The sequence below is a fragment of the Lynx canadensis genome, chromosome D3 (assembly GCF_007474595.2).
Source record: "Lynx canadensis isolate LIC74 chromosome D3, mLynCan4.pri.v2, whole genome shotgun sequence".
In the NCBI taxonomy this organism is placed as follows: domain Eukaryota; kingdom Metazoa; phylum Chordata; class Mammalia; order Carnivora; family Felidae; genus Lynx; species Lynx canadensis.
The window spans coordinates 45,104,685-45,119,474 of record NC_044314.2 but is presented as its reverse complement, the minus strand read 5'-3'; the positions used below and the strand labels follow the sequence as shown (position 1 = coordinate 45,119,474).

Below are 14,790 nucleotides of genomic sequence, written 5' to 3'. Positions count from 1 at the left end.
GGAAGACTCTGGCCCAGTCTACCGACGTAATGCAACTGACGGAATTAGAGGCTGGCAGGTTTCCATAAGAAGAGCACTCACTGCTCTCTTTCTGTTTGAGAGGTTCAACCCAACTCTGCCCAGATGGTGGCAACTCAGAGTACGGAAGATTGGTGCACTGTCATTACCCAGGGGCTCATGAGATACGAACAATCTCAGGCCACACTCCAGGAACTACTGAATCCAAATCATCATGTTCACAAGATATAAGTAATTTCCATGCACACTTGACGTTTGAGAAGCACTGGCCTAAGTCACCAGGTGAATGAGTCAAACACAGCACCTGGGCCTCCTGTCACTGGCAACGGGAACCTTGTACTTGTAGGCAAACATCTAACTGGACAAGGAGATAGAATTCACACCGATGTGTTTCACAGCGTTCGGAGAAATCCCACCAGCAGGGGACACATGCCGTCCTAGTGACTTGGCAGAGCCAGAGCATGAGTGTTTGAGGGACATGGAGAACAAGTCTGAGGGCAGACCTGGTTGACAGATTTTCCATGATCTCCTCTGGAGACCGCCACGGCCTGGGAATGATGTCATTGCTGGGTTAACAAGTTAGGTTAGCAGCTGGGTAGTGCCCAGCCCAGGGTGGGGCAGGACCAGGGTCAAAGTGGGAAAGCAGACTCCTCAGCCTGCGTAGCCCAGGCTGGAAACAACTATATGACACTGAGGTGACGTCGTCACAGAGTATGTGGTCTTGAAAGGGTAAATTAGCAGCGGGACTAGCCTCGTCAGGTGAGTTCTGGGGGGGTGGGGTGGAGGACAGGGAATGATCTAGGGCTGATGCTGAGAGGCCAGGTGGCCACTCCCAGGCCTACTGGGTATTCAGTCACCACTGCAGCCAATCACCGTTGCTCCTCCCGAGGCCCTCCTCCCCGGGAGCTATTTGTGGCTTCTGACATTTAAAATATCTTTAAGCAGTATTTTACTTACTTTTCATGACTAAATCTATTTTGTCCAGTATATAGAGCCGTCCATCACCCTTTCTATTTCTCTGGGTTCACATTTATCACCTCATCTTTTCTTATTTTTTTCTAATCTTATTTGGGCCCACAACTCTGACGAGGTACAGGTATAATTCATCCTTGATAAGGAGAAACTGAGCTGTAACTGTGACACAGAACCTCTTGTCTCACCTTCGGTAGCATATTTGGTGACAGAGTTAAGAACACAACACAGATATTCATATTTTATCCTAGCACTTTTGAATATGACACCTAGCTGTTTACCATTGACTTGGAATGTGTGAAAGTTTATGAGACTAACGTCCTTAAGTTGTGAAGCATGGAAGCAACTTTCTCCCAAGAGATACGTGATTTTGGAAACTGTGTTTTATTTTTCCAGCTTAGCATGAAGGATCTTTTCTCCAATTAATTTCATTTTCTTTTTTATTATTTACCCCAAATATCCGAATCCATGTGTATACTATCTATTCAGCAACGAATGGAGTCTTTAATGGCTGGTATGTGTTTTTAAACAAAGACAAAACTATAAAAATGCTTTCAGGTTAATGACAGTGACTTATAACAAATTAGCACTTAAAAATAGCTGGGGGGTGTAAAAGATTTTGCATGTTGTTTGTAGAGTTGAACGAAATGGAATCGACTAATGTTATCCTTTCTGAATCTGACAGAGTATGAACTTTCTCTGGGAGACGATGACCACCCTCTTGACCCTGTCCCCAGCCCCCCAAACCCTGACACTGACATAGAGCTATGAGCCTGCCTTTGGTAACAGCGTTGGGTGGTTTGTGTCCTGATGCTGGCATTCTACTTGGACAAAACACAGACAAAAAATATATTCTGTTTCTAGCTTTGCATAGGCAGTCATCATTACACTCTGTTTTTGAACATATTGCTGAGGTTAGAGGACAGCACATCAATATAAAAGATATATATTAAATCCCAATTTAAGTTAAACAATATTAGCACATAATAATATATAACATATAAAATGACTATAATACATAATTTATATAATTATATAAATATATATGATATATGCTCTATAATACCTAATATACATATGAATTTTATACATTTATATATAAGAGAGCAGCAACATATAAGATTTGACAGCTATAACATAGTCATTGAATAGGAGTGATAAAAATAATGCTTTAAAGAAAATGTTTCAGAGCACCTGGGTGGCTCAAGTCGGTTAAGCATCAGAGTTTTGATTTTGGCTCAGGTCATGATCTCACAGTTCATGAGCTGGAGCTCCACATTGGACTCTGCACTGTGTCAGCGTGGAGCCTGCCTGGAATTCTCTCTCCCTCTCTCTCTGCCCCTACCCCACTCATGCTCTTTCTTTCTCTCTCTCAAAATAAATATATCAACTTTAAAATTTTTTTTTAAAAAAGGAAAATGTTTCCCTACCACATTTTTCTTTTTTTTTTTTTAATTTTTAAAAGCTAGAAGTACAGACTGCAGATCACTAACAAATAAAAATGAAAGTGCCCCCCAAATTGGTGCAGCAACTGCCCTTGACTACCAAATACTGCAGGTCTTATGAGAGGTGGGTTTTTGTTTTGTTTTGTTTTTGTTTTTGTTTTCCTGACACGTTTCATTAGTTGCAAGAAGCTCCATGGGCAGACTCATGTTTGTCACACTCAGTTAATAAACTTGTCCAACCAGACAGCAAACACACTAAATTTCCACTGCTTTATGAAAGCAACGTTGACAACGCGCGCACACACACACACACACACACACACACACACACACACGAGAAAAGAAATCCTTATTTCCAGAAGGAAATCAAAGAAGGAAAGATAAAACAAACTCTGAGTTGTCAACTGGTCTTATCTAAAAGTATCACTCATTGTCACTGGCCTCTGGTTCAATGTTGGGAAAATAAATTCTATCTGAATCCAAATGGTCTGAAATTACAAATTTACTTCACTTACGCTTTTTAAGTAAAATTCACATAAACATAGATTGCTGGACTGTGATAATGTGTAAAATTAGACAATACTAGGAATGTTTTGTTTATAACAAAACTTAAAAAATCTTGCGCCTGGGTGGTTCAGTTGGTTAAGCATCTGACTTCGGCTCAGGTCATGTTCTCACGGTTCGTAGGTTTGAGCCCTGCATTGGGCTCTGTGCTGACAGCTCAGAACCTAGAGCCTGCTTCAGATACTGTGTCTCCCTCTCTCTCTGCCCCTATCCCACCTCTCTCAAAAATAAACATTAAAGAATTAAAAAAAAAAATCTCACTTACTAGGTGTCAATTACTTACATATGAAAGTGCTGCTTCCATATACATACCCCCACAAGCACAAATTTCTTTTGTCTCCTATTATAGATAGAAAACATTCTTCTCAATGACAGAGTAAGAATGACTAAAATTAATTACTAAACACTTAAATATTTAAAGATCTGCCATTTTTTCGGGGTTTCTTATGGTAAGTACAAGATCGTCATGGAGGCCTGAATCCAGGGAACAAATTATGGAATTCCAAAAGATCAAACAATTTTAACACATGTGCAGATGCCATGCTCCTTTGACCCTGGTCTTGAGAAAGATGTGAAGTCCACAGAGCTGAAACCTGAGTAGCCACTGGAGGCTCTCGTGCCATGGTAACATAATTTACCATGTCATTACCACTGTTACCATGTCCTCAGTTTCAAAGCATGCAGTATGCAGGTGATAAATTATTAAATCTGAGATTTCTCAACATTCATGAAGTACTCTGGTGAAAGGACTCTATTCTCTTATCTAAATGTGCAATTTCCAGACAATAGGCTCTATTTGAAAAGGATTAAATTCCTAAAAATTTAGCTAAATGACATAATTAGAAATTTAAAGCTCTTTCTGATATGAGACATTTCCAGAAGCAGTAGCAGTAACTGTCTTATTTAATTTAACTTAATTTAATTTAAAGGGACTTGTTTTTAATGAATGTGTGTGTGTGTGTGTGTGTGTGTGTGTGTGTGTGTGTGTATGTGTGTAGTATTGGTTTATTTTAGTAGACTCAACTTTTTTGAGCCCCCCAAAGTTCCATTTCAAATTTATTTGCAAAAGGAGAACTGTCTAGGATGCTTGGAACACTTTAGTACCTTACCAGTAAGTGAACCCTGGGATAGGTGTGGGTCAGTGTGGCAGCTGAGAGCCAAATTCCAGGAAGTTCAGAATGAACCTGGACAGTCCCTATGTCTGCAGCCCCGTATCAACTCCTTGCTTGAAGTCTGTTAGATTTTTGTTTGTATTTTACCAGAAGCAACCCAGAGCAGACATCCTGTCTGCAGTTAACACAAGGGACTCTTTCTTCCCCACCCTCCAGCATGTCTTGCAGATGTAATTATATGGAGGACATGAATCGTTTGTGCAAGCTTTGATTTGCATCGGTCCTCCACCCATGATCAGGCCAATAGGTGTCCAACAGAAAACTTCGTACAGAAAACTTGTTCCCTATTTTCTCCATACAACAGGAAAAGGAGACAAGAGCTATATGCCCACTGAGGGGAAAGGAGGGGAATGGGGAGGAGAACCAATCACTGAACCACACATTTAGCCCTTCAGAGAGGTGATTTGGCAAATGGATTCTCCTGGCTTTAATACGTGGCATAGCTGCCAACACTGATCAGGAAATTCCCGCTCTATGAGAGGAGGCAGTCCTTCTATGTTTTATACCATGTTCTTATAAGGTGCATAAAATTTTAAATTATAGCTTCACATGGTTCATTTAACCCACCAAGCTCGAGTTTATTGACTCTGTATGGAATCTTTAAAACAATTTTTTAACAGTTGGTGCTAGTGGTGTCTTTTCTTCTTCTTTACCAATATTTAGAATCAATCATATTGATAGAGGCGAGAGAAGTTATTATAATTTTAATTAGATTATAAATGAAAATCAAGGAAAATTCCAAGTGGTTAAAATTCTGATTGACAGACTCTTCAAATTCTCTTGGAATGCTTTAAGTTGGTGACTAAATATATAGATTCCAATATACAACACACATGCATCTATTTGACCCTATACTTTTCTTATTCTTCTTTGTGTGTTCACTTACTCCTCCTTCCCAGATGGTATAAATGCTTTGATGAGAAGGAAAAATAACTGCTATATCTAAATCTTCCATAGCACAGTGCCTAATAAACCCTTGTTGAATGAGTCTTGAAAACAAAAATTCCATTTCATAATAGGTAAGTGTTATGCAGGAAAAGCCTTAGTTTGGATATTTTTACTGCAACAAAGAAATAAACTTCTTTGGGGAAAGTGAAAAGTGATAAAGTGATAACATCTCTACGAATTCTGTATATTTTTAATCTACATTTTTAAAACATAATACTGTAGGAAAGTTTGTAACTTGCCAGAGTAAATAAGCAAATAGTGTCTTGCTCATATAAAGACAGAAAAAAAATATGACATGGTAGAAGGGATTCATTATTTTGAACATTATTGTTTCTGCAAGAGAGAAACAGGGTCCTAGAGTGTATGTAGTATATAGCTGGCCTGTATCACTAACACATAATGAGCTCAGCCCGAGTATTTCAAACTGAGGTTTGTTATGAATGTCTTCTCAGTGCCAGCAATCCCAACTCTAGCCAGTCTTTAAAATATTTCACATGGACAAATACAGTTGATTCTCATTATTTGTAGTAGTTATGTTCCATAAAGTCACCACAAATACTCAATTAGCAAACGCTGAACCCTGCTCCTAGGGGAAGTGTGTGTGTGTGTGTGTGTGTGTGTGTGTGTGTGTGTGTGTACATATGTCTCACATGGATTATAATCTTAAATCTTAAATGAATTGTTTTATTCATTCTGGTAGATTCTACTTTTCCTTACAAAAGAAAAATAAGGTTCATAAGTGTTGAGTGACTTTACTTATAGCTTCTCCATCACAGGTGCCAGAGTTGGGACTCAAACCTCATTCAACTGGCCCCAGAGCCAAGCTTCCTGCACTACGCCGTGCTGGCCCCTAGTATCTTCATCCTCTGGTCATCTCTGCAGAAGAGCTGAAACCTGAAGGCAGAACATGGTCTTCTCTGATCTCAAGTTAGAACACATGCATTGGGTGATGCATATTTTTGTCACTCTGGGCACGTCCATGTATGGGTGTCAAAGTGCCATGAGTGTTGATTTGGGGGTTATAAATACATTTTAGCTAGTAAGCAAATCTGCAAACCCAGAATCCGTGGATAATGAGGATTGACTGTATTTGTAAATCTGGCATCAGCAAGGGCCATTTAAGGTTAGGATTAAATTCCGGATGGCTCGGTTCCTAGACCAATGCCCTGAATAGGCTTGAGGTCTCCTAAATACTCGTTTCTACCACCTGCTAGTGGCGATGCCTGTAGGTGTCCTCTGAGGAATCTCCCAGACACCTCCTGCTGAAAGTGCACTCTACACCATGTTTCGTCCAGTATCATTGTGTACCAACACCTAACAAAATGGGTTGTGGGTTTTCTTCCTTGAAAACACTGAGAGGCTTGCAACGCACACAAAATAGTGTCTTTGTACTCTAAATTATCACGCTGGTTAAAGAGAAATGTAGAATGGTATTTTGTAAGAATTTTAGTAAAAATTCGCATTTTCTGATAAGAGCACCCCAAAAACTTTCTTGGAATTGCATTCCAAAGTAAAGAATATCATTAGTTGAAGAAAATGGCCTTATCACAATATCTGGAGTTTCTTGTCTGTTTTCTCTTTTAATCCTTTCTGATGATTAAAACTTATATGATGAAAATGTCCCATTTGTTTTAATTTATCCACAATGTAGTGGTTGTTACATTTTGGATTCCTCTGCAAAAATTAAAAAAATGATTCCTACTACTGTCATGCTAATATAGAATATTAAAAATCATGTCATGAATCTACACAATATTTATAAATATTAAACACTGTATTTGTTTTCTATTGTTTCTGTAACAAACTATCACAAACTCAGTGGCTTAAAACAATACAAATTTATTATCTTATAGTTCTGAGATCTAAAATGTGCGGGCAGAGTTGCACTGTTTCTGGGAGTTCTCAGGGAGAATCCATTCCTGGCCTTTTGTGGTTTCTAGAAGCTGCTCACATTCCTTGACTCACAAAACCTCCTTCATTGTCATGGTCAGAAATCACATTGCTATGACTTCTATTTCTGCCCCCATATCTCTTCTGACTCTGACCCTCTTGCCTCCCTCTAATGAGGATCCTTGTGATTATCCAGGACCCATCTGGATAGTCCAGAATAATCTCCCCATCTCAAGGTCCTTAACTTAATCACCGTAGTTTATTCTGACAGGTAAAGTAATATATCCATCGGTCCTAGGGGTTTCCATATGGGCATCTTTAGGGCCATTGTTTAGCCTATCACAAGAGCAAACTTGGTCCAAGTGTTATAGTGAGTTCAAAGACAATTGAGACATGGTCTCTGCCCTTAAATTCTGTCATCTAGGCAGGAGCTGGCCAATACTACAATAATCATTCAACAAGGCAGAGGAGTTTCCAAGTCCGATGAAAGTTCAAAGAAAGGGATGGGTCACTAACCGAAAATTCTCTATTTGCATAGATCCACAAGTAACGTATGCCTTTGTCCCTGTTTGTCCCTCATCGGGAAATGCCATTTCTTCCTCTTGTGCTTGGTTAACTGCTACTCATCCTTTAAAATTCAAGAGTCACTTTTTTTGGGACATGTCTCTTGATGCCCTAAGCTGAGATGGTACTCTTGTCACATTCGTTTTAAAAATAGTTTAATTCTGTGCCTCTCTCATTAGAATGCATTTTTTATCTTCTAAAAAACTCTTCCAGCTTTTAAAAATATTTTTGTATCCTCAACACCTCAACACCTGGTGATTTGCATATAATAGACACTTAGTAAATATACGAATAAATCAATATGGGCAGGCACTATGCAGAGAAGGCATGATACCTGACCAATTTTGGGCCCTGAGGATGTCATAAAGAGGGCTTTTTCAACTAACTGATGGTGTGATGTTGTGGGAAGAAGGTGGAGAAAGGCCTGGAGAGAAGGATGGAGCTGCACTTTGCAGCCTGGGTGACCAACAAGATGGTCATGGATATAACAGAAAAAATACATCTATATGGGGAATTTTAGGTTTGGTGCAGAGTGATCGTGCACTCCATTTTTGGTTTCATGAATCTGAAGAGTTTAAGACAACAACTGACTGAGATGACCAGAAAATAAAGAAGTGGAATTTAGGAGAAAAATCAGGGTATCATTTGGGATTAGTCTCCTTTAGGAGTAATGGTATGAGCCATAGGGGTGGCTTGAAGGGAAAGACTGTCAAAAGAAATAAGGAGAAAAGAATCAGGGACAGGTTGTTGGTGAATGTATTCAGAAGGAATCAACCGAATACATGCTTTTTAAAGAATAAAATCAACATCAGATGAAAGACAGAGCAATTTTCTCAGAGGACTGTTTCTGGACCACAGGAGAGCAAGTGATTGCATCCTTTTCTGAGCCTGTCGATGGCACAAAGTAGTTTATCTACTTTGCATTACTGTTATTTGAGGATAAGCATTTGTCTTTCCCACTGTCCTAGAGGGTACACTTTTTGAGGGTAGGGGCGGTATCTCTTCATCGTTGTGTCTCCCAGGTGCTGAACACTTAGTGTCTTCACATTTAGTATACTAATCAATAAAGTAACAAATTAATGAGATTCAGATGTGATGGTATTTATTTTCTTAATATTATATCCAGTTTCTCCTAAGTTTGCTTAAGGTACTAGAATGAAAAAAAAAATGTTACCAACTTGCTGAAAGACACTGTGCACGGATCAGGGGCTAAAAGCACATCCTGTGTTTATTCTTTGTCTGCATGAACATAATTGGATTGCTGCTCAACTGAAATTTCCTGCTATATGATACTTCTCAAAGGTTCAAATAAGGGACAGAAGCCTGAACTTAATTAAGAATATAAACAGGACTGTTGGTCCCAAGATGAGATTTAATCCTAAAGTCACCTGCACTATGTTTATTAGTCAGTCTGACCCAATGCTCCCCACTGGGGGTGACTGGTAGTTAAGAGCCTAGAAATGTAGCTCTAAACAGAAGATGGACCAAGTTTACCTTAAAAGTGGACACCCCCAAATCTGTTAAATACAAAAAAATAGGATTTCAAGGGAATCAAGACAAAGGGCATTCACATATTTGAAATAATTTAGATAATGAAAATATGGTTTTTTTAGTAATGTCACAATGGGTATTTTAAAAATTCATTAAAGTGTTTGTATTTTATATTTAAACATGCCAGAAGCTACAATTTATTAACTTCAATAAGTTGTTCTACTATCATATAATTCTCAGATTTAGCACTGATTTGCATAAAGGAAAATACTGTGTGGAAAAACATACAACATGCAGATTGTTATTTCTACCATCCCCAAGCAAATGCAAGCTCCTTCACAGCAATACATCCATCTTTCCGAGCATGTTCTATGGCAATGACCATCCAGCTGGTCCATTAACCTTTTTAGCTGATTCTTCCCTTCTCAATATGATACTTACCCTGCCTCAATACTATGAAAGACAATAAAACTGAAAAATAAAATTAATGGATGAATTACACTACTCAGGAACTGGGATTAATTTTTCAAAGCAAGCCAGTTTCTAAGTAAAACTTGTGGGCAAAAATTTCAAAAGCTTTTCACAGCTGGTTCCCACTGTCTTTTTCTTGAAGTTTTGTCAATACACACAGAAAAGACAACCTTGGGCATCTTTCTGCCTCAGGGAGCAAGATGACAGTGTAAGAGGAACACACTTAGGCTTTGATATGTCCAGTTGAAAGGGCACTCAAGCTCTAGCAAATTTTCTCTAAATGCTTACTTTGTGTGCTGTGTGCAATTTGTTAGCTTTAAATCCCTGTAGGAACCAGGAGATTTTCACACATCTTTTAGAAAATGGATATTTTTCAGGGTGAGGCAACATCATCTTCATCAGTAGGTGTGCTGGCTCTAATGCTGAAAGGTTATTAAATAATATGGTGTTGCTTATTTGCAACCCAAATGAAGGCCCCGTAAAGAGAGAGAGGACTAGTGGGGCGCCTGGGTGGCTGAGTTGGTCAAGCGACTGATTCTTGGTTTTGGCTGAGGTCATGATCTCACAGTCTGAGTTCAAGTCCCACATCAGGCTCTGCATTGACAGTGCAGAGCCTGCTTGGGATTCTCTCTCTCCTCTCTCTCTCTCCTCTCCTGCTTACACTCTCTCTCCCTCAAATAAACATTAAAAAAATAAAGAAATAGAGGACTAGTATGAAAAGATAGCTATAAGAAAAGGTGTTAAATTTACTCTGATAAATGATAGGTCTGTATGATCATCAACTCTCATTTAGCTCAGTATTAAGTTTGCTTAGGTAGATATTGGGAAAGAAGTAACACAGTGTTCTTTCTATTTATCACTTATCCTCATATCCAGAATTGTGAACAGCTTGTTATGCATGATTAAAATTTAGCATCAACTGTAATTTATTTTGTCATGAATTGTTAAGGCGCATTCTGAGGAAGATCCGAGCGCATGAAAACTTTGTGTGGGGTGAAAATTTATTTTTATATTATGAAGTTGATGTATATGTGATAACTCATGATTTGATTGCCTCTGAACATGTATTTTTGTAAGAAAAATTAAAAATGTTAATTTTTCTCTACTTGTTATAAAAATAGGCCTCATAGAGAAGCAGGCTAATTTGCTAACTGACTGCACAAAGCCGATTTACCAAAAATCAATTTGTCAAGTGACCAATTTGTCAATTTTTTCCAAGAGTTACCGTTACCACGTCTTTCTCCCTCTCTTCCCACTGGCTGATCACAGTTGGGTTTAGCTAATGTCCATTTGGCATGTTTCAAAACTCAGATGTCTAGCACTTCTGGAACTTCTGCCTCTGGTCTTTTCGTGGGTCCCCAGCCCCCTCTGCTCTTCTGTCTACTCACCTCCTACTCCTGCCTCAACTACTACCTCTGGCTGCTCAAATCCATCCTGGACGTGGTTTTCAATATCTATATAACAGTTTGAAGTAATTTTTGTTTGAAAATTTGGTGAATTGAATCGGCTCTTGCTAATCGGCTGGAGGAAAATGGTTTTTAGCACATTGACTTAGAACTCCCTAAAACTATCTCCCCAAATCTATGAATAATGGTATATTTTATTGAGTGCTTTCTTTATGCTGATACGAGTATCATCTCATTGAATTCTAAGAGTAAGCAAAAGAATTTTCCAACACACAAGAAAACTGAGGATTAAAATGATTAAATCATTTACCCAAAGTTTCAGAGCCATTAAGTAGCACAACTGGGATCTGAAGCCAGTCTATCAGCCTCTAAAACTGGAGGGCTTTATATTTAACTAAACTGCATTCTGAAATGTTGTATTTTTAATAAAGATGGTAATTACTTAAGAAAAAACCACAAAATAATGGCTAACTTATTGCCTGATGGTAAGCACTAAAGAAGCCTAAAATTGGATAAAGAGTATATACAATTTCAAAGATTCAAAGTCTTAATAAATACTCAGATGAATAAAATAAGATTTTAATGAGTTTCTACAGGGACCCGTATAAAGTAAGGGAAGGTGTTAGAATGTGAGACTAGGATACTCTTGCAGGACTCTTAAATGAGGGGTCTTAAATGCAGGGTCTCTTAAATGAGCTGATGTCTTAAACACTCTAACAAGTTTAAATGGAAGAGGAAGCAGATTCTTAAAAAAATGACTCCTGGATAGCAGACAGATTTTATGGATATTTACATGAAGCAGGAACTGAAGTGTGACACTGTCTTGAAAGTAAGTCTATAGGGGCACCTGGGTGGCTCAATTGGTTGAGTCTGACTCTTGATTTCAGCTCAAGTCATGATTCCACGGTCGGTGGGATCGGGTCCCACTCCGGGCTCTTGTGCTGACAGCGCGGAGCCTGGTTGAGATTCTCCCTCTCTCACTCTCTCTGCCCCCTTCCCTGCTCATGCCCTTGTTCTTTCTCTCTGTCTCAAAAATAAATAAACTTAAAAAAAAAAAAAAAAGGAAATCTATAAAGAGAGTGAGAGCCCTTTCTGCTTTCTACTGTATGGCTCTAATCACACAATAATAAAACTGTAGAACAGTTACTGGGATATCTGAAAGTTAGCCTTCTTGGATTGGCCTCTATTCTATTCCCCAGAGGCTGTTCTAAAAATTTATGTTTATTGACATCAGAAATATCAGCATGGAGCTAGTCGGAAAAGGGGAAAAAATACCTCAAAAAGATGTCAGGAAGCTTGTTTCTGTCTCGTTGTGTCTGCTGTCACTATCTGTCATTTTCAGTGCTCATGTGGACCCAACATTAGTGGAGACACTGGAAAAATTGCCTTTCTAATTGAGCTTCTTTGCCCTTTGGCTGAGTACCTTTGTGCTTTTGGGTGGTTTTTCTGGTAGCAGGCTGTGGCAAGTTGGCCAATCATTCATTCTTAGTATTTACTGAGTGTGTTCCTCCATAAGGAAAGTGTAGTAGGCATATTTCACTTCAATATTCTCAGTTGCTCCTGCTTTGCAAATGTATATGGATTTAAATGTGCAGAACCATAACTGATAGTGACTGTGTCCTCATACACACCTGCCCTCCCCTTGCCCCACCCTTAAGACCCCACTAAACTGTAAGGGATATTATTCCACAATGACTTTTGGGATTCAACCATGAATACCTAATAATCTTATTAGTTAATAAGTACCAACCAAATTGCTCTACCAGCATCTATCTTCCCAAGGAACCTAAGGTACACACCAGTCCCCTGAAAATGGCATTTGTGACAGAAGACTCTGGCTGTTGATGGCAACCCATCAGTACCCTTGATCCCAGACAGTGCCTGAAGTGATCTTCGTGTTAATGAGAAATCGCCTACAATTTCAGGTAATACAGGACTATCACATTAGAGGTTCTTCACCTCTTCAATTCCATTGCCTCCTACTTTGTGACTTTTTTAAAAGGACAAATCCTTAAGGCGCCTGGGTGGCTCAGTCGGTTGAGCATCCGACTCTTGATATGGCCTCAGGTCATGATCTTGTGTTTGTGAGACTGAGTCCCAGGTCAGGCACCATGCTCAGCATGGAGATGCTTGGGATTCTCTCTCTCCCTCTCTCTCTCTGCCCTTCTCCCCTGCTTATGCTCACTCTCTCTCTCTCAAAATAATTAAATAAACATTTTTTTAAAGGACAAATCCTCATTTTCAAAAACTTGGGAAGGCTTTACCAACTTACTCGTGTGCTTTAAGTATAATATTTTATTATAGGCTCCCACTTTATAATAGTGGTAATTCCCCCATCATCTCAGAATACATGAGACCCAGGATTTTGCATATTACTGTGTATACAGTTTGAGACGGTAAAGAAAAGCAAGAAGAAATATACATATGGCCATGGGGGAATCATACTAGTAATGAAGAGGTTGGAAAGGAAGGTCTCTGGAGTACAGCTTAAGGACACAGACTACTGAGAAATAGCTTCTTTACATTCCAGTTACATTTACCAATAATCTACACCTTTGCCCCTCACCCATTCGATTTCCCATGTTGCTAATATACTGAGTTACAACCATCTGTACTGCATTTCCAGCTATTAACACTTAAAAATGTCTATAGGCAGGGAAACCTCCCTTAGGAGTAAAAGGGGGCTATCTATGCAAGTTGCCAGTGAATTTAATGCCATCTTCGAGATGCACAGTTTTAGCAACACGCTACAGAAAGGAGCTGTCAGGCAGGGGGTCACGGACATGGCACCGATTTAGAATCCTCCTGTGGAACACGCAGGACAATGGGCTGGTAGCTGCACCAGCCGTCCCTGGTGAACTGAGATGAGAAGGGCTGTTCTTCAACTGTTTGCAATAAGGCGTTGTCATTTCATTTGGCATTAGAGCATTTCAATTAATAGTCTGGTTAATTTTCCATAGTTTCTAGCTTCATGCTATTTTCAACCCTTACACCAATATTCTACATAATTGTTAATGAAGAGCCTCTTCCTCTTTTTCTCTTTTCTTCTTCTTTGTTTTTCTTGACCAAAGAGGCTGTGTGACATGATTAAATAATGCTCTTCACATGCAAAAAGGCTGATGCCCATACTCTTTATCTTCACGGTAAGTCAGACTCAAAGGTAAAGAAGCTTATATTGGAACATGTGGATTTTAGGTTCAATACATGAAGTGGGATTTATTGTCATATTGGGAGAACTGAAAGATGTTCCAGAAACTAATTTTTTTGCACTTTTATTTGTATGCTTGTCACAAATATATTCAGGGAACTATATATACACAGGGGCAAACCCTTATTTGCTGTCGAAGACAGAGTGAACCTGGAGGGGTCATGATCATCAAAAACAGACCACTTGACAGAACTGAGACATCTCATCACATTCACTGTGGGGGGTGTGGAGCAGGGGACAAAAATTACTGAATGTTTATTAAATAAAATGGAAAATCTTACTCAAAGAAAATACTCTCACTTGGTTTTATTTGTCTCATATATATGCCAAATAAAAAACCTTTATTATATGCCAAGATTCATAATAAATACTGACATTAAAAAAATGTAGAAGGGGCGCCAGGGTGGCTCAGTCGGTTGAGCGTCCGACTTCAGCTCAGGTCATGATCTCACAGCTCGTGAGTTCGAGCCCCGCGTCAGGCTCTGTGCTGACAGCTCAGAGCCTGGAGCCTGTTTCAGATTCGTCTCCCTCTCTCTCTATCCCAACCCACTCGCATTGTGTCTCTGTCTCTCTCAAAAATAAATAAACATTAAAAAAATTTAAAAAAAAAGAAAAATGTAGAAGCCTTGTCTGCCACGTAA

The 14,790-nt window shown here is 39.1% G+C and overlaps 1 protein-coding gene across 1 annotated transcript in view; it reads right to left on the bottom strand.

The window, feature by feature from the left end:
* Positions 1 to 13,716: 13,716 nt before the first annotated feature.
* LOC115528608 (carbohydrate sulfotransferase 9-like) overlaps positions 13,717 to 14,790 on the bottom strand; it is a 45,623-nt gene continuing 44,549 nt past the window's right edge. Inside the window, exon 3 of the mRNA XM_032595333.1 lies at positions 13,717 to 13,826. Coding sequence (XP_032451224.1) covers positions 13,717 to 13,826 — 110 coding nt within the window. The remainder of the gene's footprint in view (positions 13,827 to 14,790) is intronic.